This window comes from Macaca thibetana, chromosome 4, assembly GCF_024542745.1.
Source record: "Macaca thibetana thibetana isolate TM-01 chromosome 4, ASM2454274v1, whole genome shotgun sequence".
Classification (NCBI taxonomy): Eukaryota; Metazoa; Chordata; class Mammalia; order Primates; family Cercopithecidae; genus Macaca; species Macaca thibetana.
The window spans coordinates 129,923,353-129,948,102 of NC_065581.1; the positions used below are offsets into that span (position 1 = coordinate 129,923,353).

Genomic DNA, 24,750 nt, shown 5'->3' on the forward strand with positions numbered 1-24,750 from the left:
GAGAGATAGATATATAGATAGATCGATAGATAGATAATGTGTCTTTAGTTCTTGATGTCATTAGAAAAGTGATCTGTAAACAACTAAACCCTAATATATGAAATGTATAAAAAATTCAGAGCAATAATGGAAGGGATGTCATGTTACTGAGGCAGTTTGTGCCCAAGTATAGGAATATGGTGTAAGGTTTTGAGTGCTGTAGGAATTCCCAGGACTGAAGTGGTTTAGGAAGGCTGTTTAGAGTTGGAAAGTGCTAAACCAGATCTTGAAAGGATGAGATTTTTAAAACAATAGGATTTGCTAGACCAGAGTAACAGTGTGACCAAAGATCATAGAAGGGCACACTGTGTACACAGAGTTTATAGATGGGTAGAAAATTTGACTGCAGCAGTGTAGATGAGATAGTGGAAGATTATAAAATGTGATTTGGGCATAATTTATAAAGATCATTGAATGTTAGGTTAACAGTTAAGACTATCTGTATAAGCAGTAGTAAGGCATTTGATCATGAGAATAATATGATCAAGGGAGTAATGTTTTAAAAGGATTAAATAAAAGCAGCTCATGGAATTGCAGGTGGTGGCGATAGGAAGAAGGTAACTGAGCTGTGAAGCTACAGAAATCTACATTTGTGGTGATAAGGATTTGAACAAGGGGACTATCGGGATCAATCTGGAAATGGAAATAGAGGTATGCTTATAAAAAAGACTTGGAGATGAGAGCTGATGAAAGGGACTCAAAGGAAAACTTGTAGTTCAAAAAGGAGATCCCATTGTTGGAAGGCCCGGGCATAGGTTATGGGAAGTCATGTATAATTGCGTGCAGGTTCTTCACAATAGGCATCCAAAGGCCCCATCCGAGAAGGTGGCGTAGGTCCAGAGTCTTTAGAAACAGCTGAGTCAGGAACGATTCTCCTCCTACCCACCTCCGAAATCTCTTCCACAGAGCTGTTTATCCAAACCACAAATATGATCATGTATTTAAGATCCTGTGGTGTACCTCATCACCTGCCAGATGAAAACTTAATTGTTTCGTCTGTCATTTGAAACCCTTCGGCTACTTTTCTAAACTTATCTCCAGTTTGTCCCAGTACTCACTCTGGCCACTGAGTTATTTGCAGTTCCTAAATATGCCTATGGTTTCTCACATACAGAAGCAATGTTCAAAGTAAAGAACACTGATTCCAGAACCAAATTACTTGGTGTCGAGTCCTGATTCTTTGGCTATGTTTGTCTTTAGTCACGTTTCTTTACCTCTTTGTGCTTCAGTTTGCTCATCTGTAAATGGGGATAATACCTACCTCGTGGAATGTTATGAGAAATAAGTGAGTTTATGCAAATGGGACCTCGATATATTTCTGTATACCAGCTGCTGAATATTATTTAATTACAGGAGATAGCCAGATATTAAGGACAAGAATATATTTCAAGCTTGAGAAGTAAAACTAGGTCAAGAATCAAAGGGAGGACCCAAGGGTCCCAGTTAGGTCAAGGAGATCAGGAACAAGGAAACCTGGTGAATGTTGCCTCCCACAGCTGGCTTGTGTCTTAGTCAATTTTCTTTCTTCTTTTTTTCTGTTATTTTGTTGTTGTTGTTTTATTTATGTGTGTATTTATTTATTGCATATTGTGACTCTTCCCTGGAATCAGTGCAGAAGTTCAGTTACGCCAGGACAATAGGCATGAACTGGGACTATCTGGGGCAACCCTAAATATCTGATCACCTTATTCATCAGTTCTGTAAGTGATGATAGCCGAAGTGATCTTTTACAAATGTAAATCAGAATGGGATAACCTCCTGCTTAACACCCTCAGTAACTTCTCCTTATGTTTAGGATAAAACCCAAACCCTTTCCCAGGGCCTATAGGACCTTGCATGATCTGCTCTCTGCCTATCTCTTCAGCATCATCCTATGTTACTCTGTTCTGAGTTTCTTGAGCATAAGTAACCTTTCTTCCACTCACCCATAGACCTTCGAATATTTGGTCTCTCTGCCCCTGACTATACACAAGCTTTTGCATAATAGGCTTTTTCTTGAGATCCCAGGTAAATGTTAACTTTTCAAAAGACCTTCCTTCACCCCCATTAGTCTTTATTATTACACCTTTTTTTTTCTCAGCAGTTATCCCAATTTGGAATTTTTTTATTTATTTTCTTATCTGGTCTTCCTCAGTTGGATGTATGTTCCATGATAGCATGGACCATGTCCATCTTACTCACCACTGCTTATAGGCCTTCAGTGGATACTGCTTAAATGAATGAATATATATGTGATGAAACTATAAAAATAAATAAGAACAGAGGGCCAGCCTGGATGTGTGTCCATATTTTAAAAGTTGGAAGAAGAGCCCTCAAAGAAGACAAAATGTAGAAAAGGAGGCAGGAGATCAGGGATAACGTAGCATCTCGGAAACCAATGCAAGTATGGAAATGGAGGGTGTTTTTATGCTATGTCTGGGAGAATGAGAGCAGGGCCCAGAAAGGAAGCTGGATGGTCACACTAGGAGGCATGGTGAATCAGAAGCAATTCAAGAGGCTCATCATGAGAGGAGATGGAAAATAGAATAGCAATTAATTTAGCCCTGTGGATATGTTACTGACTCATTTCAGAAAAGAAAACATTTTGCCAAAAGAACTGCCATGAGATAAACCTATATAGAATGTGAAATAAATATTTCTTTTTCCATGTTCTGTGAAAGTGAAAAGTACAGTTTGGGTAATTATACAACAGTATTCCGTTCAAAATAAATATTTATCAGATGGAAGGAAAGATCCAGCAGTATGAATGAGGCAGGAGAAAGATGCAAACTGAGTTTTAGCATTTGACAAAGGAGTAGAGTAGGTCAATTGTGCAAGGTGTCTTACCAAGGGACTTACTTTTCTAATTGCTAAAATGAGGAGAGTTGAAAAAATTGATCTTAAAGTCAACTTTTGGGTCTGAAGTTCTGTGAGTCTTTTTCAACTGCTCGTATTGCTCAAAGACAATATATTAGAGCAGAAAAATGAAGCACATCTCTAGTGGTCATCCTTTGAATGCTCACTTATCATTTTATTTATTCTTAGGATTCAGTTAGAATTCACTTCCCTATATTATAATGTGGCAGTTAACGCCACCACCATTTTTGTTGAAAACTTCATGCTGCTTAATAAGTGGGCATAGGTTAGTTGTTGTTGGTAGATCAGAATCTAAGTCTCTTCACTATAGGGCCCAGTCTCCACCTTCATAAAATCAGTGCTTGATAAACAATGCTAAGCAGTGGGATGTGGGATCCAAATATCTGTGCAATTTAGCCAGCAGATGGGTTGGAGAACACATGTAGTATATAGTGTGAAAGAGGGAGGACACTGGTCAGGCTGCCTAGTGTTCTACTGAATGAACACCCAGTAATCTGTTTTCTTCATTTCATAAAATCTCACTATTTTTTCTAAGATAAGAAAAGGGGTAGGTGCAGTGGCGCATACCTGTAATACCAGCACTCCCAAGGTGGGAGGATCGCTTGAGGCCAAGAGTTCAAGACTGGCCTGGACAACACAGCAGGAACCCGTCTCTTAAAAACATTTTTTTTTTAATTAGTCAGGTGCAGTGTCATGCACCTGTTGTCCCAGCCTCTGTGGAGGCTGAAGCAGAAGGATCACTTGAGCCCAGGAGTTCAAGACTGCAGTGAACTACAGTCACACCACTGTATTGCAGCCTGGGCAACATATAAATATTAAATTACTAAACTTAGTAGTGCTTTGTTGTGAACATAATGATATAATAAAGGCTTACATGTATTGAACACTTACTGTGTTACCAGTATATAGTTCTGATATCTATGCCTACTTTTATTCTGCATAATTCTATTTGGTAGATATTATTATTTCCATTTTATAAATTTGAAACTGAGGCACTGAAAAGTGAAGAGAGGCTTCCCTAGGATCACACACGTAGTAAATATAGAGCCAAGAAGTTATTTTCTCTTAACATGTTACATAAAAGCCTCTGAAGTTATTGAGATTTCCATCAAGAGTTTTTCAGAGACTGTGTTACCTACTAATATTGTAATATTGTCATAAGAGTATTGAGACATTTCTAGTATGTTTCTAGTCATTTAAGTTCAGCATATGAAAAGAGTATCAGTAGTTACTAAAGAAAGTGTACCCTTACTTGTGGATACATTCTTTTCGGGGGAAAAGATAAAAACTAGTTCTATGTTAAGAACACTGTGTTCATTAATTACTCAAGTTTTGTTCTTTGCTACAGATAATTAGTATATTAGCTTTGCTCTGCATTTAGATCCTTGTAGTACAAATAAGTTTCCTCTTATGTAAATATAGCTCTTAAGATGTTTGAGGACTGATGTTTCATCTTGTTCTTCTCTTTTTTAGGCTATGTCCTTCCTTTTTTTTTTTTTTTTTTTAACTTCTCTTAGTATTGATTCCTTTCCAATTTATTTATGTTCTTCAGAAAAGTGGCATTTAGAACTAGACTTAATGTTCCATTTATAATACAAAAAATGTAGTGGTATTATTGGTTTCTATTATCTGGATATTTTGTTTGTTGTTGAATTGTGACCTACCATAACTCCTTGATGTTTTAAAGATAGGCCGTCAAGACAGATCTTCTCGTTATTTATATATTTGTGCCTCATACTATCCTTATATCTGGAAAGAAGATGAGAATAGTGTCTGCCTTAATATTATTCTGTTGTTTCAAGTACTAAATACTGTGTCTAATACACAGTAATTTCTCGGCCATTAGCTATTACTATTTAACCCTAACTGCAAAGTTGTCCATTTATTTTTACTGAATTTCATAGATTCATTTTTGACTCACTAACCTGCTTGTCAATATTCTTTTGAATCTTGATTTTCTCAACTATGGTAATAGCTCTCTTCCAAACTTTGTAACATTGACAAGTTTTATAATGCCTCATCTAAGTTTTCTTTATTCAAAAACATTAGAAAAATATTAAACAGTGCACAAAATCAAAATGGCAGCATTTTTTTTTCCTGTAGGCAATTTAAGTTTTTATTTTTAAGTAATTTTACCTGGGGAGTGTTATTACTTAATAGTAATTTCAGTGTTGTATTGTACTTTAACAAAGCATTTACTGCATGCTTTTAAAATAAGATATAGTGGTTGCTTAAAATTTCCCTTTCCCAAAAGGAAAATAAAATTTGACCACTCTAAGGAAGCAGTAATATAATCACTAGCAGCAAGCAAACCTTGAGTTAACAGGCCATGAAATGAAAGAAACAATTATTTGGAAAAGAAAAAATTTAACACACATGGTTATGGAGCATTACTTTCTATTTGGGGAGAAATTTAATCAAAGGTTATCAAACTACTAGTACCCTGGTTTTCCTGCCTAGATGGACATCTACCATCTGCCACTACTAATGTTCCATAGATTGTTTTTTTTGCCATGATAAACATGTAAGTTCACCAAGTTTCATCTTCTTCTGATACTCTATCCTGTCATCTCAGTGTCCCCAGCAGTGAGATTGGTCTTTGACAGAGATAGCCTCACGGCAGTCACTAACACAGACACCCTTGGTATAACTACATAATTGGGTCACAGATTAGCTAGATGCATAAAGATTAAGTAAGATAAATCCCTAGAAGGGGGAAAAAACCCTTCTTATTCTGTATTTGAAATCAAACTTCATAAAGTTTTCTTGTCAGCTTATCTCTGGCTGGTACTATCTTATGGCAACACATGCAGACCTCTCTGGGAGCACTTTTTGGATTCAGAGCTTATTTTACCAAATCTGAAAATAAATCCTGGTTTTCAGCAGAGGAATTCCAGTTAGTGGATCTGCATTTGATTTAGAAAATATGATCACATTTATAGCTGTGAGTGTTCTACAGAAATATTTTACTACAAAACACCTTTCCTCTGTGATAATTTGAAGAACTTCAGGAATTGGATTATATTTATTGGGCACCTACTATATATTGTGCAAAGTAGATGATCTCACTTGAATGTCATAATAATTCTGTGAGATAAATTATTATCATCGTCACCTTTTGCCAATGAGAAAACAGACAAAAGATCTTTAAGCGTCTTCTAGAATCATTTAGATTTAATGTGTTAATTCATTATGATAAATGAGCCAAAAATATTAACTCTAAAAGCAGAGTCAGTTTATGTGAATAAACCATTAAACTCTAATGTCATTCAGTGACACAAGGCAAATTTTGTGAAAATTGAGAGCAGTTTAGGTAGTATTAACAGCAGTTAGCATGTATGAAACAATGTATATTTTTAAAAGCCCTGCTACATACTGTATATTATCTCATCTGATCTTTGTAACGTAACTGTAACTTTCAATAGGATTAGGCAGGGAGTGTGACAATGAGGTTGGAGACAACAGGCACCACTGGAAAGGCTGAACAGAATGACAGCTAAAAAGAGCATGATGACCTTGATTTCCTCCTTCTTAATAAATCCACCATGGAAGTTATCTAAGAAAGCCAATTTCTAAAACATTTCTTGGAAAACATTCCATCAACCCACAAAGAAGTTTCAAACAGATAACGATCTGAGGCTAGTGGATAGAATCTTAGTCCGTTTCCTGGGAAGAGGGGCACTTCAGTTCTAATAGCTGTGGAGTGGGTTAAAGATGTGTAAGTAACAGAGTAATCTGGATGTGAGAAGGGGATCTTGGGGTTTGGTGGGAAGAAAGGGGCCCAGAAGCTGTGGTTTTTGTAGTGCACTGGCAGAGTCACCTGTGACCTTGAGAAAGGAAATTACAAACACCTGCTACACTTCAAACTATGCTACCCACATGCCACAGACAGCTGCTTGAAGGAAAGGGGTGAAGGAATGAGAAGGTGATTATTTGTATCACCCAAGAATGAGGTGATGGGGCTGTTTCCTCTCTTCCTTGAGACCTACTTGGTAAGCTCACTGTACACACTTAAGTTTCAGCTAATGTTCAAGCATGAATGACTGTCCAGCTGATATTCTAATCCTAATTCTTCTTTTCTTTCTCGTTTACTAGAAAAAAGATCTTTATAATCCATACTTAGACTGTTACCACTTGGTAATTTAAAGAACCTAAAAATAAGCACAGCTCGGCTGGGCGCAATGGCTCACGCCTGTAATCCCAAGCACTTTGGGATGCCGAGGTGGGTGGATCACGAGGTCAGGAGATCGAGACCAGCCTGGCTAATACAGTGAGACCCCCATCTCTACTAAAAATAAAAATAAAAATAATTAGCCAGGCATGGTGACGGGTACCTGTAGCCCCAGCTACTCGGGAGGCTGAGGCAGGAGAATGGCGTGAACCCGGGAGGCGGAGCTTGCAGTGAGCCGAGATCGCGCCACTGCACTCCAGCCTGGGCAACAAAGCAAGACTCCGTCTCAAAAATAAATAAATAAATAAATAAAAATAAAATAAAAATAAAAATAAAAATAAGCACCGCTCAATAAAACTCCTGTCTTCCCCAGGACCTTCACTGGGCCTTTCCACTTTAGTTTTCTGTCATTGGTACTACCAGCTGTTTGGTCTTACGAACAATACCTTAGTGTAATATGTTAAGCTTAGCTAGTTCTCTTATGTCCCACATATGTTGCTTTCTCCTTTGATTATATTTCCACAGTCTAACCTCTTTTGTCTATTTCCATGGCCAGGACCAAGGTTGTCTTCTCTGATGTGGAGAAATATGGTCTCCTTATCTGTATTTTTGTTTGCACTGTTGCTTTCTTCGTCATAAGCAGCTACACTTCCTTTAACAATCATTTCCATGATGTTCTTTTTTTGTAACAGCTTGATTTGTATATAATTCACATGGCATAAAATGCACCCTTTTAAAGTGTACTGTTCAGTGGTTTTAATATATTTTTAGAGTTTTGCAGCCACCACCTCTGTCTGATTTTGAAACATTCGTTGGCCCCCAAAAGAAATCTCATACTCATTAAAAATGATCCCTTCCATTTCTTCACTTCTAACAACTATTAATCAACTTTCCATCTCTATGGGTTTGCCTATTCTGGATATTTTATATAAACGCACTGTGTAGCCTTTTGTGTCTGGCTTTTTTCACTTACCATAATGTTTTCAAGGTTCATCCATGTTGTGCCATGTATCAGAATTTCATTCCTTTTGATGACCAAAAATAATATCAAGTATATGGATATGCCACATTTTTTATCCATTAATTCACTGATGGACATTTTGATTGCTTCCATTTTTAGCTACCATGAATATTACTCTGTGAGCATTCATGTACAGGTTTTTGCATGGACATAAGTTTTCCATTCTCTTGGGTATATATTTAGAAATAGAATTGCTGCATCATATGGTGACTCTGTTTAACCTTTTGAGGAACTGTCAAAATGTTTTCCAAAGCAACTGAACCACTTTACAATCACACCAGACATGAATGAGTGTTGCAATTTCTCCACATCCTAATCAGTAAAACTGATTCTTTATTATAGCTATCCTAGTGGATGGGAAGTGACGCCTCATGATTTTCATTTGCATTTCCCAATGACAATAATGTGAGCATCTTCTGAAATAACATTTGTATATTCTCTTTGGAGAAATGTCTAATTCAGATTCTTTACTCATTTTCTAATTCGGGAGATTATAATTATGTTTTGTTATATAATTATGTATACTAGATTTTTACACGTGTGTGTGTGTGTGTGTGTGAGAGAGTGTGTCAGAGCTTATTTTACCAAACTGAGAAATAATTTTTGGTTTTCAGAAATGGAGTTGAAGTAGGCTTGCTCTGCCTATGGAGTAGCCATTCTGTATTCCTTTACTTTCCTAATAAACTTGCTTTCACTTTATGGATTCTCCTCTAATTCTAAAAAAGAAAGAGAGAGAGAGAAGAGAGAGAGAAAGGAAAGGAAAGGAAAAAGGAAAGGAAGGGAAAGAAAGAAGAGAGAGAGAGGGAAGAAGGAAGGAAGAAAGGAAGGGAGGGAGGGAGGGAGTTGTAGGCATTCTACAGAAAATATCATTCCTTGTTAATACTCAAATAATTTAGGAATTTAATAATAATTATACCTAACTCTTGAGTACTTAATATGTACCAGGCATATAGTATGTAAATATACCTATATAGTACATAAAAATTGTAAAATTTTATAAAATATATATAAATTTTTAATGTAAATACATTCATATTATTTTTATCTAATTAAGTTAACCTGTTATTGACTTGTAAGAGTTATTTGTATAGTCTGGATACAAGTCTCTTCTTAGATACATTCAGCTCTCCGTGTCTGTAGGTTCTGCATTCACAGATTCAACCAACTACAAATGGAAAATATTTGAAAAAAAATAACAGTATGAAAATAAAAATAATGTAAACAAAAAATAGTATAACAACTATTTATATAGCATTTACATTGTATTAGGTATTATAAACTAGAGATTAAAGTGTATGGGAGGATTGTGTAAGTTGTATGCAAATGCTATTTTATATAAGGGACTTGAACATCCATAGATTTTGTTATCCAAGGGGGATCCTGGAACCAATCCTCTAAGGGTACCGAAGGTTGACTGTATATGATTTGCAAATATTTTCTTCCATTCTATAGGTCGTCTTTTCTCTTTCTTGATCATATCCTTTGACACACAAAATGTTTTAGATTTTGATAAAGTTTAGTTTACTTTTTTATTTTGTCACTTGTACCTATGATATTATGTCTAAGAAACCATTGCCTGATCTGAAGATTGACTCTCAGATTTTCTTATGAGGGTTTTATATATTTAGCTGTTACCTTTAAGGGCTATAATCCAGTTTGACTTTACTTTGTAGACAGTGTGAGTTAAGGATCCAACTTTATTCTTTTGCATTTAGCTATTTTTGAAAAAAGTCAGCCTGGGGGGGTTGTTTGTTTTTTGGTTTTGGGTGTTTTTTTTTTTTTTCCTTTTAATTGTCTTGGCACCCTTGCTGAAAATCAGTTGACCAAAAATGTAAGAGTTTATATCTAGAGTCTGAATTTTTTTGCATTGATCCATACACACGCCTATTCTTATGGTCAGCATTACACTGTTTTAATTACTGTACCTCTGTAGAAGTTTTAAAATCAGGGTGTGGCCTTCAACCTTGTTCTTTTTTGAGATTGTTTTGGCTATTCTAGATCCCTTGCATTTCTGTAGGAATCTTATGATCACTTTGTCAGCTCTTGCAATATTTGTTACGGGAATTGCATTGAATTCACAGATCAAATTGTGAAAACGTTGTCTTCCCAGTCTATTAGCATGGGTCCATTTATTTAGGCCTGTTTAAATTTTTTGAGTGGTGTTTTGTGGTTTTCAGTGTATAACTCTTAGCGTTTTTTGTTGTTGTTGTTAAATTTATTTGTATGCCATTGCAAATGGAATTGGTTTTATATTCAGATTGTTCATTACTCTGGTAAAGGTGTTTATCGCTTGGGTATAGAAAGATAAGTGGTTTTTTTGTATATTGGTCATGTATCCTGTGACCTTTTTGAATTTGTATATTCTAACAGGTTTTTTTTGTTTGTTTGTTTTAGATTTTCTTGTTGGGGGTGTCAGTTCTTTGAGATTATCTGCATACTCTGCTAATAGAGATAGTTTTACTTCTCCTTTCCGATCTGGGTGCCTTTTTTTTTTTTTCTTGCCTAATTTTTCCAGTTAGAACCTCCAGTACAATGTTGAAGTGGTGTGAATGAATGTCCCTGTCTTTTTCCTAATCTTAGAAGGTAAACTTTCAGTCTTTCACCATTAATTATGAAATTAGCTATGCTTCTGTGTGTGTGTGTGTGTGTGTGTGTGTGTTTTTGTGTGTGTGTGTGTGTAGCCTATATATAGCCTAGAAAGGCTATATATAGACTTTATCAGGTTGAGGACATTTCCTTGCATTCTTACTTTGTTGAGTGTTTTTATTAGAAAATGTTGTTGAATGCTTTTCCAATCTACTGAGTTTATTCTGTGGATCTTACCTTTAATGCTATTAATATGGTCTATTACATTGATAGATTTTCATATGTTAAGCCAACCTGTCATTCCCGTGACAAATCCCACTTGTTATGATGTATAATATAATCTTTTTCATATGTTGTTGATTCTGTTTATTGGTATACTGTTGAGAGTTTTGCATCAGTATTCATAAGGGACATTGATCTGTAATTTTCTTGTCTGTTTTGGGATCATGGTAAGACTGATGGAATGAATTAGAAAATGTTCATTTGTCTCTTAATTTAGGAAAGTTTGTGAAAGATTGGCATTTCTTTAAACATTTGGTACAATTCACCAATGATGCATTCTGGGCAGTTTTTTGATTACTGATTTAATCTCTTTATTGGCCTATTCACATTTTCTATCTTCTTCAGTCAGTTTTAAGTTACATCTTTCTAGGATTTTGTCCCTTTCATATAAGCTATTTAATTTGTTGACATACAATTGATAGTCGACTTCCTTATAATCCATTTTATTTTCCTAAACTAGTTAGTGATACTCCCTCTTTCATTCCTGATTTTATTAATTTGGATCTTACCTTTTGTTTTTTTCTACCCTGGTCAGTCTATTTGAAGTTTTGTCTATTTTCTTGATCTTTCAAACAACCAATTTTTATTTCACTAATTTTCTCTACTCTTTTTCTATTTGTTGTTTTATTTATTTCCACTCTAATTTTTTTTCCCTCTGCTTCCTTTGGGTTTAATTTTTATTTAACAATTTTTAAGGTATGGAGTAAAAACATTCACTTGATATCTTTTTTCTCTTAATAAAAACATTTACAGCTATAAAATTTCATCAAATTACTGCTTTTTCTATACCCCATATATATTGGTATATGTGTTTTTCTTTTCATTTATTCTCTTGTAATTTCCCTGAGGTTTTATTTTTGGACCCAATGGTTATTTGGAGTATGTTGTTTATGTTCCTTCCACACATTGCGAAATTTTCTGTGAATGATTTTCAGTTTATCACGGTTGGAGAACATAGTTTCTATGCTCTCAGGTTTTTAAAATTTATTTATTTAAATAAGTTTTATTTTTGGGCCTAACATATTGTCTCCTAGAGAATGTTCTAGTACACTCGAGAAGAACATGTATTCTGCTTTTGTTAAGTGAAGCATCCTATAGACATCTATTAGGTCTAGTTGTTTACAGCATTGATTAAATCTTCTATTTTTATGTTGATCTTTGAGACTGTATCAAGTACTTACATGTGTATACTTTTTAAGTCTTCCTGATTGGTTGACCCTTTTATTTTTATAAAATGTCCTTCTTTGTCTCTAGTGAGTTTTTCTCTTAAAGTCTATTTTGCCTGATATTAGATTAGACACTCCAGTTCTCTTTTGATTTCCATTTGCTTCCATTTTTTCAGCAGTCTTGTGTCCTTAAATCTGAAGTGTTCTTCTTGTACATAGCTTGTAATTGGATTATTTATTTTATTCATTTGGATAATCTCTGCTTTTTATTTGGAGTGTTTAATCTGTTTACACTTAATGAAATTACTGATAAGATAGGATGATGTCTACAATTTGGTTTTGGAGTTTAATATGTCTGATGTATTATTATTGTTGTTTTTCCTTTGTTCCACGATTAGTCACTTTGGGGGGTTAAATTAGCATTTTTTACTACGTAATTTTAATTTTCTTTTCCCTTTAGCATATTTTCTTGAGTTTTTTCAGTGTTTACCCTTAGAATTACAATTAACATCTCACAACAATCTGGTTTGGATTAATACCAAGTGAATTTCAATAGTATATAAAAACTTTGCCCCAAGATAGTTCGCTTCCCTTCTGCCTCCTTTGTGCTGTTCTTTTCATGCAAATTATGTCTTTATACATTTTAAGCCCACCAGCTTATTTTTATAACTATTTCTTTACAAAGCTTTTTTAAATTAGATGGAGAGAAAAGAATTACAAACAAAAACATATATATATATGCTGGTTTTTATATTTTGTGTAGTTACCTTTATCAGTGTTATTTCTTTAAATGGATTTTAGTTACTGTCAGTGCCCTTTCATTTCAGCCTGAAGGACTTCTATTAGTTTTTCTTGAAGGGCAGATCCACGAGCAACAACCTCTCTTGAGTTACCAATTATCTTGCAATGTATTTATTTCACCTTTTTTTAATTTATTTTTTTTTTCAGTGACCCAGGACACTGCTTTTCCTTTCTCTTTTGTTTTTTGAGATAGTCACCCAGGCTGGAGAGCAGTGGCACGATCTCAGCTTACCGCAACCTCTGCCCCCAGGTTCAAGTGATTCTCCTGCCTCAGCCTCCTGAGTAGCTGAGATTACAGGCACGCCTCACCACACCCAGCTAATTTTTTTTGTATTTTTAGTAGAGACAGGGTTTCACCATGTTGGTCAGGCTGGTCTTGAACTTCTGACCTCATAATCCACCCGCCTCAGCCTCCCAAAATGCTGGAATTACAGGCGTGAGCCACCATGCCTGGACCGTCCCTTTTTTTTTTTTTTTTAAAGGATTGTTTTGCAGGATAGTTTGAATTCTTGGTTGAGTCTGCTTTCAACACAATATCAAAAGCATCATCCCACTAACTTCTGGCGTTCACATTTTTTTATGAGATATCTATTGTTAATCTTATTGAGAATCACTTCTGTGTGATGAGTTGTTTTATTCTATCTTGTTTTATTCTATCAAAGATACTATCTTTGGCCTTCAGTCATTTGACCATGATTTGTCTAGATATAGATCTTTTTTAATCTATTCTACTTGGAGTTGATTTAGCTTGTCAATGTGCAGATTAATGTTTTCCATCAAATTTGGGAAGTTTGGGGTCATTTTTCCCCCTTTCTCTGACTCTTCCTCTGGGAGTCCCATTATGCGTATGTTGGTACATTTGATAGCATCCCATAATTCTCTGAGGCTCTGTTCATTTTTATTCATTCTATTTTCCTTCTGTTGCTCAGACTAAATCATCTCAATTTACTTATCTTGAAGTTTACTGATTCTTCTGCCAGTTCATATCTACTATTGAGTCCCTCTAGTGAATATCGTACTTTTCAACTGCAGAATTTCACTTGTTTTTTTAAATTATATCTCTATATTGATTTTTTGTTTGTTTGCTTGTTTGGTGAGGTATCATTTGTACTTTCTCTTTAGACAAGGTTTCCTTTAGGTCTTTGAACATACTTATAATAGTAGTTAAAATATTTGTCTATTAAGTCCAACATCTGGGCTTTCTCAGGAGCAATTCTGTTAACTGTTTTGCCTCCCATATGGAGACATACTTTCCTCTTTCCTTGCATCTTTCATAACTTTTTCGCAAGTGGATATTTTAACTTATATAATGTGGCAAACTGGAGATTAATTTATCTAGTCCTAACTCATATCACCACCTAAGGCAGGTGCAGTGTTAAACAGCTACCATTAATTGCTTTTGACAAATGCCCTAGGGATATAATCATTCACACAGCATGCTGTGAGTCAGATCTTAAAAAGATGAGTCCTGGGATATGGTGGTGGGCACCTGTAATCCCAGCTAATTGGGAGGCTGAGGCAGGAGAATGACTTGAACCCAGTAGGCGGAGGTTGCAGTGAGCCGATATTGCACCATGGCACTCCAGTCTGGGCCACAGAGTGAGACTCCATCTCAAAAAAAGAAAGAAAGAAAGATGAGCCCTGGGAATGGAGCTTTTCAGGGAGCTGCTACACAGGTCATAAAGTGACATTTCTTTGGGATTGGGCTTTGGAGGTGCTCCAGAACCATTCTGCCCTGTCTAGTAACTGCATAGTTGTGAGATTATTGGCTTGTAAGGCTACCACCGAGTTGACAAGGGGATAATACAAATAGAGAAAATTAAAATTCCACAAAGCTTGCTGTTTCTGCTGATATTTGGCTGTTATTCTTAAATTCACACTCTTGAGATTATCGCAAGCCTTTAGTTAGTTTTCAGAGTTCTGATACAGTTGATTTTGACTGTTAATCCGAGTGTTCTTGCATTGGTGGAGGAGCCCATTTCACTGCCTCAGTGTTCTGGAAGTGATTCCCCTTTACTCATTTATCCTTAAGCTCAGAGTTTTCCATTTGTTTCTGAAGATTCTATTTGCTACTTTCCATTTTGCCATTCAAAATACTCTTTCATAAGTTTTAGAGTCCCCTAATCAACTTCTACATTTCCTTATGTATCACAATTAGAATTATATGCTAACATAGGGATGGATGTTTCTTTTCTCTTTTTTTTTTTTTTTTTTTTTTTTTTCCGTAGGTGGAGTTTCACTCTTGTCGCCCAGGCTGGAGTGCAGTGGTGTGATCTCAGCTCACTGCAACCTCCACCTCCCACGTTCAAGTTATTCTCCTGCCTCAGCTTCCTGAGTAGCTGGGATTACAGGTGTGTGCCACCATGCCCAGCTAATTTTTTTTGTATTATTAGTAGAGACGGGGCTTCACCACATTGGCCAGGCTGGTCTCAAACTCCTGACCTCAGATGATCCACCTGCCTCAGCCTCCCGAAGTGCTGGGATTACAGGCATGAGCCACCACACCCAGCCAGGGATGTTTTCTACTATGCTTCTTCATTATCCTTTCTGTTATTATATCCTTATCTTCTTCCCCATAAACCAAATGCTCATATGTATGTACCTGAGCTTCTCCTAGAATATTTGTATTGACACTGGAATTAGATAAGCCTCGGTGTTTTAGTAAAATAAGCAGTTAATTATCAATGTCCGGCTATCTGCTTTCTCATTTAATTTTAGTACTCAAGATTTCTTCACAGCCTTTTTTTTTTTTTTTTTTTTTTTTTTTTTTTTCGGAGACAGACTCTCACTCTGTAACCCAGGCTGGAGTGCAGTAGCAACATCATCACAGCTCGCTGCAGCCATGGTGACCTCTGGGGTTCAAGCAGTCCTCCTACCTCAGCCTCCTGAGTAGCTGGGACTACAGATGCATGCCAGCACACTCAGCTAATTTTTTTATTTTTTTGTAGAGATGGAGGTCTCATTGTGTTGCCCAGGTTGGTCTCGAACTCCTGGGCTCAGGTGATCCTCCCTCCTTGACCTCCCAAAGTGCTGGGATTACAGGCATGAGCCACTGTGCTTGGCCTCTTCACAGCCTTTCCACAGTAACTTTCCTCTAGTCATTTTAGTACTTTCCTGCCACCCCTAAGTACCAACTTCAGTAATCAAATGGACACAAATGTTAATGTATGCATAGTATTTATGTTAATATATACATATATGTGTATGTGGTACGTGTATGCCGCCACCTTGGTCTCATTTCAATTTCCCATGTAGCTTCCTCCTTTGGTGGCCTCAACAGATTGTGACTGAGAAATGAGTATGCAGTAAAGTACTTTGTTGATCTTCTTCAGGTGTCTTCATTATTAATACAGAAATGCCAAGTCTTTTTTTTTTTTTCCTTTTGGAATGAGAAAATAACTTTATTTCATTGTGGGGAGCGGGCCGATGTCCAGCCTCAGAACTTCTGGAACTGCTTCTTGGTGCCGGCAGCCTTGGTGACCTTGAGCACGTTGAAGCACACTGTCTTGCTCAGGGGCCAACACTCGCCCACTGTGACGATGTCACCGATCTGGACGTCCCTGAAGCAGGGGGACAGGTGCACAGACATGTTCTTGTGGCGATTCTCGAAGCGGTTGTACTTGCGGATGTAGTGGAGGTAGTCTCGGCGGATGACAATGGTCCCCTGCATCTTCATCTTGGTCACCACACCAGAGAGGATCCGCCCTCGAATGGAGACATTACCAGTGAAGGGGCGTTTCTTGTCAATGTAAGTGCCCTCAGTAGCCTCTTTGGGTGTCTTGAAGCCCAGACCGATGTTCTTGTAGTACCGCGGGAGCTTCTCCTTGCCAGTTTCTCCCAGCAGGACCCTCTTCTTGTTTTGAAAGATGGTCAGCTGCTTTTGGTAGGCATGCTCAGTCTGAATGTCCGCCATCTTCCCGGCCGGCCTGAAAAAGGGAAATGCCAAGTCTTTAAGACCCTTTTTTTGGCATAATTTTAAGGAAAGTGACAAGCAGTGAACCAAGCAGGTTTGTGTTCCCATGGTTCCATGAGTGCTTATAATGTAAGTCTAGTGATTAAGAAGAGCATAGACTTGGGAGAAAAGCAGACTTGCTCACATGTCTACTCTGCTAAATTGTGTAACTTAAAAATAACAATTATTTTAGTTTATAGTTAAGGAAACTAAGGCATGATAAATACTAAATGGGGTAGTTAGGAATATATGTGTGTGTGTGTATATGTGCATACGTGTATGTGTATAGTATAAAATGGTTAACACCTTCCTGAGACATAGCAAGCATTAAGTAAATGGTAGATACCTATATTCCTAAATATATCTGGACAAATACACAGGCATGTCTATAATGTATCAGATGATTAATAGTAACAGTAAATGAACATCAGTGCTGCGAGAAAACCCAACTGAGGTCTGTATGATTGTTTTAGAGCTAACAAGTTCTAAAACCTTGGTTGAATAAAATTAAAACATCTAAATGAGATGTTTAAAAAACAGAATACCTCATAAGATACAGAAGATTATTATAAAGGCAGGGTCTCACTTTGTCATCCAGGCTGATGTGCAGTGGCATGATCTCAGGAACTGCAGCCTCGACTTCATGGGCTCAAGCTGTCCTCCTGCCTCAGCCTCCCGGGAAGCTGGGACTACAGGCATGCACCACCATGCCTGGCTAATTTTTGTATTTTTAGTAGAGACGGGGTTTCACCATGTTGCCTAGGCTTGTCTTGAACTCCTGGACTCAAGCGATCCTCCCACCTCAGCCTCCCAAAGTGCTGGGATTTACAAGTGTGAGCCACCACGCCCAGCCCAGGCTACACTAAATTTATTTAAAAATCAATTGTGCTGTGACATTATGACAGCTATAACAAAAGTAGGCAATAGGAATTTTTCAGCTCCATTATATGGGACCACTGTCATATATGCAGTACGTCACTGACTGAAATGTCATTATGTAGTGTATGTCTGTATTTATAAATGTGGATGTTTATGTATTCCTTTTTTTTTTTTTTTTTTTTTTTTTTTTGAGATGGAATTTCACTCTCATCGCCCAGGCTGGAGTGCAGTAGTACAATCTCGGCTCACTACAACCTCTGCCTCCTGGGTTCAAGTGATTCTACTGCCTCAGCCTCCCAAGAAGCTGGGACTACAGGTGTGCTCCACCATGCCCAGCTAATTTTTCTATTTTTAGTAGAGACGGGGTTTCACCATACTGGCCAGGCTGGTCTCAAACTCCTGACCTCAGCGATCTACCCACCTCGGCTGGGATTACACGCATGAGCCACCACGCCCTGCCCTGTTTATATATTTCTAAAATGTTTTATAACTACTGGAACTGTATCTGTAAATCGTGAGTAGGATGTTACTTACAAATACTAGGATTTGTTCTCATTTAAAAATATTGTCTGTGTCTATTACTAGTAATTTTACGTTTACTTATAGCTTACAGTTCATTAAGAGAATTTAAAGAAATTCATTATACTTTTCTGAAATAATTCATGCACAAGTTATTTTAATATTATATATCTGCATGCACCTTGGTACTGTTTATTAGTAACATAAAAGTAGAGAAACAGGAGAGTAACTTTTACGAATGTTAGAGGTACCCTTTTTTTTTTGAAAAGGAATACCGAACCAAATACAATGTAACATCCCAAAAAATGGAAGCTCTCTGAGGGTAGGATTTTTTTTTTAAATTTCTTTTATTCATTATTTTCTCCTTAGCCTGTAAGAGTATTTGATAATAAGTAATTCATGATTGTTGTTGAATGAACAGATTCAATTTTTAAAGTTTGTGTATTTTTCTATTTTAAAATTTGACTAATCTTTAAGAGATTTTAAGGAAACCTAAAAATTATATACTATGACTCCTAGTTACAGTTTGAGCATAAGTTTGTTGAAAAAAAATGACAAAGTAGATGTTACATTGACCAAATCTAGAGCTAGAGAGCATTTCAGCGTGACAGGTGGGAAACGAAGCAAGGTAAGTAAAGCTAATAACTCAGAAAGGGAGAGTAGGTTCATTTCTTAAGTTTGCCCAGTAACATTCTAAGATTCGACTTTATATTTTAAATTATGTTTCTTACCCATTCAGTTACTACTTGATATGTGCAGAAATAAGTATATATGTTTTATAAAGTAGACCAGTAAAATAAAGTACTAACTAAACGTTAGGTACATCAGAATTGCTGAAAGACTTGCTAAAACACAGATTACTGGGCCCATCCCCAGAATTTATGATGCCCTTGATTTGGAATAGGGCCCAAGAATTTACATTTCTAACAAGTTTCCAGGTGATGTTGCTGCTGCAGGTCTGGGGAGTACATTTTGAGAACCCTAATCTAAATCAGTGATTCATAATTTTCTTTTTATAGTGAGCAGATTATGCCTCCCAAGAAAGAAAATGAAAATACACTATGATTTTTTTCTTCTCTTAACAAATCTGTAGTCCAATGTATAAAGGTCTGCAGAATTCTCTTGATTTCTTTTTAGCAAATGGCCAATAAAAACATGTATTTTAGAAACTTTTTCATTGTAACACCAATTATTTCTTATAACGTATGTGAATCGTGATTCGCAGTAAGAAAAGGTTTAATTCGTACCAATGGTCTTAGTCTGTTTAGGCTGCTGTAACAAAATACCATAGACTGAGTGACTTATAAATGACTGAAGTTTGTTTCTCACATTTCTGGAGACTGGGAAGTCTAAGCTCAAGGGACTGGCAGATTTGATGTCTGATGAGGACCCATTTCCTGGTTCATAGATGACATCGTCTTGCTGTGTCTTCACAAGTGGAAGGGGCAAGGAAGCTCTCTGGGGTTTCTTTTGTAAGGGCTTTAATTCCATTCCTGCCTTCATGACCTAATCACCTCCCAAAGGCCCCATCATCACTTCGATGATTAAGTTTCAGCATATGAATTTGAGGGGGCACAAACATTCAGATGATAGCACCAACCATCATATAAAAATGAGCTTTCACATGTAAAGTAGCTTTATTTTTGAAGCCCAAAGGTCAAATTCAGTCTAACTTGGAAAGTCATCCCTATTTGTCAGAGAATAAGAAAAGTATTTCCAAATGGTAAATTCAGAGGAAATGCTTTATCGTTATTGTTGTCTAACTACTAAGAGGCTTTTCCTATATACTATTGCAGCAATCAAACAAAAGCTTTTCCAGTTGATGTATGATCACAAACAATAAAGCTATGATGTTATCCAATAAATTAATATCTTCAATTTACCTTAAAGTCTATGAATGTTGTTCTTTTGAAATAATTATTTGAGTACTTAGTTTGGTAAAATTTTAAAGCTGGAAGGTATACCACATATCATCTTGTCTAGACCTCTTATTTTACAGATATATAATCTGAGTACTTTAACCTTGGAGGCCTAACACAGGACTGAAAACTCGTTCTCTTGATTTCTAGTTTGATATTCTTCCCAGTACCTTTGGTCATTATTTTATCAGATGATATTTGGAATTAAATACTTTCAAATGCTTGTTTGAAGTGTTAAGTTTCACATATCCTTGCATGGCAAGATAGGAATAGATCATTTATCTGATACAGAGGCAATAAACTGTGTGCAATTGTTTACTTTCTTTATCTCTGTTTTCTTAATCTATTATTATCCAGATAAGATCAGTTAAAAATAATAGGACCTTGATTTCTTTTTTATAAATATCTTTAAGGTTGTCCCTGGATATAATGGTAAGGGACTGTATGTTTCTACCACATGATGCGAGAAATAGGGCTATATGTTTCTTTATTCCTCTTATGAAATAAAATATAGTCCTAGTGTCACTATTAGTAAAGGAATCATTTGAATATTTAATAATGTGCTTCTGTACAATTCAGGATTTATTGTTAAATTTGGTTTTCTACAAATATTTTTTATCTTTGACATTACTGAGAAATGAGACTTTCTTAAAGCGTATTTTATTTCACTTTGAAAATAATTATTAAAACATTACTCTATATTTGGCTCTATATTAAATGGTAATAATTGTACCAGTAATCCTAAGGAGTACCTGAAGTCTTTGGCTGAGTGCTGATCTGCACATATGTGGAACAAAACTTCGTAAGAAAAGGACCATCAGAGAGTAGAAGGCACAAGAACAGGATGGCGAAATTCACATTTCTGATAGCCCGAATGGATAAACCTTCTGTCAGAAGACAAAATTATAATAAATTTAAAGATCTTAATTGGCTTATTTGCCAGAATGGGGCAGCATTTCATTCCATAAAATAGAATATATGTTCCAATAAAGTAAGCAAAAGAGGTTGGTTTTATAGACAGAGAAGGAATGGGGGGAGAAACAAAGAATAAAGAGCAGATTGGTTTTTTTTTTTTTTTTTTTTTTTTTTTGAGACGGAGTCTCGCTCTGTCGCCCAGGCTGGAGTGCAGTGGCCGGATCTCAGCTCACTGCAAGCTCCGCCTCCCGGGTTCACGCCATTCTCCTGCCTCAGCCTCCGGAGTAGCTGGGACTACAGGCGCCCGCCACCTCGCCCGGCTAGTTTTTTGTATTTTTAGTAGAGACGGGGTTTCACCATGTTAGCCAGGATGGTCTCGATCTCCTGACCTTGTGATCCGCCCGTCTCGGCCTCCCAAAGTGCTGGGATTACAGGCTTGAGCCACCGCGCCCGGCCGCAGATTGGTTTTTTAAAGTTACTTTCCTTGTATATCAGGAAAAGGAAAACAGAACAATAGAAAAATAACTGGTTAACTTCAGGTTACTTTTTGTTGTCAGGATTAAAAGAGAGGGAGCTTCATTACCATACTGGTTGAAGATTTAAACTGGCCTGTTTGGGAAATTGGTTCCCTCTCTTTCCGAATTTCTTAGAAGGTGAATTAACAAGTTAGTTTTGGTTTGATGACATAGAACTTCAGCACAAGTGACTTCATTTTGATTGTTAGTCTGGTCTGTTGGGGCCTAGTTCAGGAGCTTAGTCCAATGGCTTGTAATTTTTATTCAATATTCCCAATATGTGGAGCATCAGGTAGAATCACCAGGAAGGTCACACCTTGATAAATTAACCTAGGGTTAATTTAGCCCTAGAGTAAAGTCTTCTCTGAATATGCTATATCAAAACCTAAGCCTGGGCCAGGCGCAGTGGCTCACGCCTGTAATCCCAACACTTTGGAGGCCAAGGCAGGCAGATCATGAGGTCAGGAGATCGAGACCAGCCTGACCAACATGGTGCAACCCTGTCTCTACTAAAAATACAAAAATTAGCTGCGCTTGGTGGCACATGCCTGTAGTCCCATCTACTCAGGAGGCTGACGCAGGAGAATCACTTGAACCTGGGAGACAGAGGTTGCAGTGAGCCAAGATTGCACCACTGCACTCCTGCCTGGGTGACAGAGTGAGACTCCGTCTAAAAAAAAAAAAAAACCTAAACCTGAAAACCGGTATCAAGTAATTGCATGCCAGAACAAAGTCCAACACTCTTTAAAGAAATAGAAGAAAATCCAGCACTTACCAAAGTAAAAATCATGTCTATTAGTTTCCTAGGGCTGTTGGAGCAAACTACCACAAAGTTGGTGGCTTAAAACATAAGACATTTATTCACTCACAGTACTGGAAGCCAGAAGCCTGCAATCACATTAGTCAAGGAGAAAGCATAAAGAAAGTGGTGGGATCCAGATGCCACAATGCCTTATTAGACTGGCACAGAGAAGTTCCCAAATGATTATGGGCCCAGTTGAAGTAGTGCTGAAGGAAAAAGTGCTCATGCATGTGAATTTATTCAGTGCTTAGCTTGTCAAATGACTTGGAGGTATTACGAATATCAATTATTGGATTGCATTGTGGATAAAACTGCAAGGAACAAATATGCTGCTGAATTCTGCTGGTTGGTGTTCCCTCAGTACACTGGTTTCATTGACCAGGGGTCATTGAGAATTCTTCAGAGACCACTACAATAATATTTAATCCCTTGAAAGATAATACAGAAAGGAATTCTGCTAATACCTTACAACAGCCTGGCAGACTCTGCCTGAATCAAGAAATGGTGTCTCGAAAGCACTGCTTTCCAGCAGTGCTAGAAAAGACTGAAAATCGTGTGTCAAAAAAACAAAACCTGCCAGTCCAGTGACACTGAGACCATGATTATGCCCGAGCTTTGAGAAAAAGAACTCTGTTTCAAATATGTGAACAGTGGTCAAAATTTGACCGCGTGGATTTTGTGAAACATCTCATTTTCCAGACCTGTCATTACCAAGATGGACATATTCGCTCGTGTCTTTAAACTTCTGTCACAGAAAGATTTCTTAATTACTCTGTCAGCTCATGATTCGAGTCATATTGCTGAAGATATTCTGTCATGCCTACATGCCAAGCCACAGGTTGCAAGAAATGGTATGTTATAATAGACACTCATCAAAAGAATGGTCAAGAAAGATATTTCTATAGTGATGCCTAACTGAACAAGGAGAAAATAAACTGTTACTTCAGAACAAACCTCTGGATAGGACTGTGCCATCTAACTTCTTTATAGAACTTTAATTTGTTATAAAATATTGAGATAATAAAATCTAATCGGACACGGGGAAGTTATGATTTACTCAGAATCCACTGCCAAGTTAAAACAAGCAGAGAAGTTTACTACATACAGTACGTTGATCAGAAGATAGTAGGTGATCTTCATATGAGAAGTTTAGAGCACATTGGATAAAAACGCTGAAATACAAGCAGATTCCCATGAGCCACATTGTTTTTGCCTTTCAGTATGTTAAGGGAGTAATCCTAACTGAATGGTTAGATTCGGCTGCCGTCATGTTGACAGATGGTGGCATGTGAAACCACCCTGATTCCTCATTGCGTAGCAATTCTGTACAATCATACCTTGAAGATATTGCCGGTTTGGTTCCAGACCACTGCAGTAAGGTGAATATCACAGTGAAACAAGTCACACAAATTTGGGGGTTTCTCAGTACATAAAAAACTATGTTTAAAATTATGTTTACTGTGGTCTATTATGTAGTAGCACCATGTCTAAAAGAACAGTGTACATACGTTAATGAAAAAAATACTTGATTGCTAAAAAATGCCAATCATCATCTCAGCCTTCAGCAAGTCATCTTTTTACTGGAGGCAGGTCTTGCCTCAGTGTTGATGGCAACTGACTGATCAGAGTGGTGGTTGCTGAAGGTTGTGGTGACTGTGGCAATTTCTTAAAATAAGACAAAAATGAAATTTGCCACATCGATTGACTCTCCTTTCACAAAAGATTTTTCTGTAGCATGCAGTGCTGTCTGATATCATTTTACTCAAAGTAAAACTTTCAGTATTGCATTCAGTCCTCTCAAACCCTGCTGTTGCTTTATCAACTAAATGTATGTGATATTCTAAATCCTCTGTTATTTCAGCAAGATTCACGGCATCTTCACCAGGAGTAGATTCCATCTGAAGAAACCACTTTCTTTGTTCATCCATAAGAAACAACTCTTCATCCATTTGTTTTATCATGAGATTGCAGCAATTCAATCACATGTTCAGGCTCCACTTCTAATTCTAGTTTTCTTGCTGTTTCCACCGAATCTGCAGTTACTTCCTCCACTGAAGTCTTAAAGCCCTCAGAGTCATCCATGAGAGTCAGAATAAACTTCTTCCACACTCCTATTAATGTTGACAATTGGATGTCCTCCCATGAATCACAAATGTTTTTAATGTCATCTAGAATAGTGCATCCTTTCCAGAAGGTTTTCAACTTATTTGCTCATATTCATCAGAGGAATCACTATCTATGTCCAGCTATGGACTTAAGAAATATATTTCTTAAATGACAAAACTTGAAAGTCAAAACTACTCCTTGATCCATGGGCTGCACAATGG

At 36.9% G+C, this 24,750-nt stretch overlaps 2 protein-coding genes across 13 annotated transcripts in view; one reads left to right on the top strand and one right to left on the bottom strand.

The window, feature by feature from the left end:
- The window catches only part of AHI1 (Abelson helper integration site 1), a 225,359-nt gene that overhangs the window by 152,215 nt on the left and 48,394 nt on the right, over window positions 1-24,750 (top strand). The window contains exon 24 of one of the 12 annotated variants that reach the window (XM_050787925.1): window positions 577-8,916. The exons of the other annotated variants lie outside the window; for them this stretch is intronic. Coding sequence (XP_050643882.1) covers window positions 577-600 — 24 coding nt within the window. The 3' untranslated portion in view covers window positions 601-8,916. Of the gene's footprint in view, window positions 1-576; window positions 8,917-24,750 lie in introns of those variants that run through there. 12 annotated transcript variants of the gene reach the window in all.
- LOC126952859 (40S ribosomal protein S11-like) lies at window positions 16,307-16,874 on the bottom strand. Its single transcript, XM_050787971.1, has one exon. The coding sequence runs from the start codon at window positions 16,833-16,835 to the stop codon at window positions 16,359-16,361; it is 477 nt and encodes a 158-aa protein (XP_050643928.1). The 5' UTR covers window positions 16,836-16,874; the 3' UTR covers window positions 16,307-16,358.

Excerpts from the sequence above, each read along its gene's own strand:
- LOC126952859 (XM_050787971.1), bottom strand. The coding sequence starts at position 16,835 with ATGGCGGACATTCAGACTGAGCATGCCTACCAAAAGCAGCTGACCATC.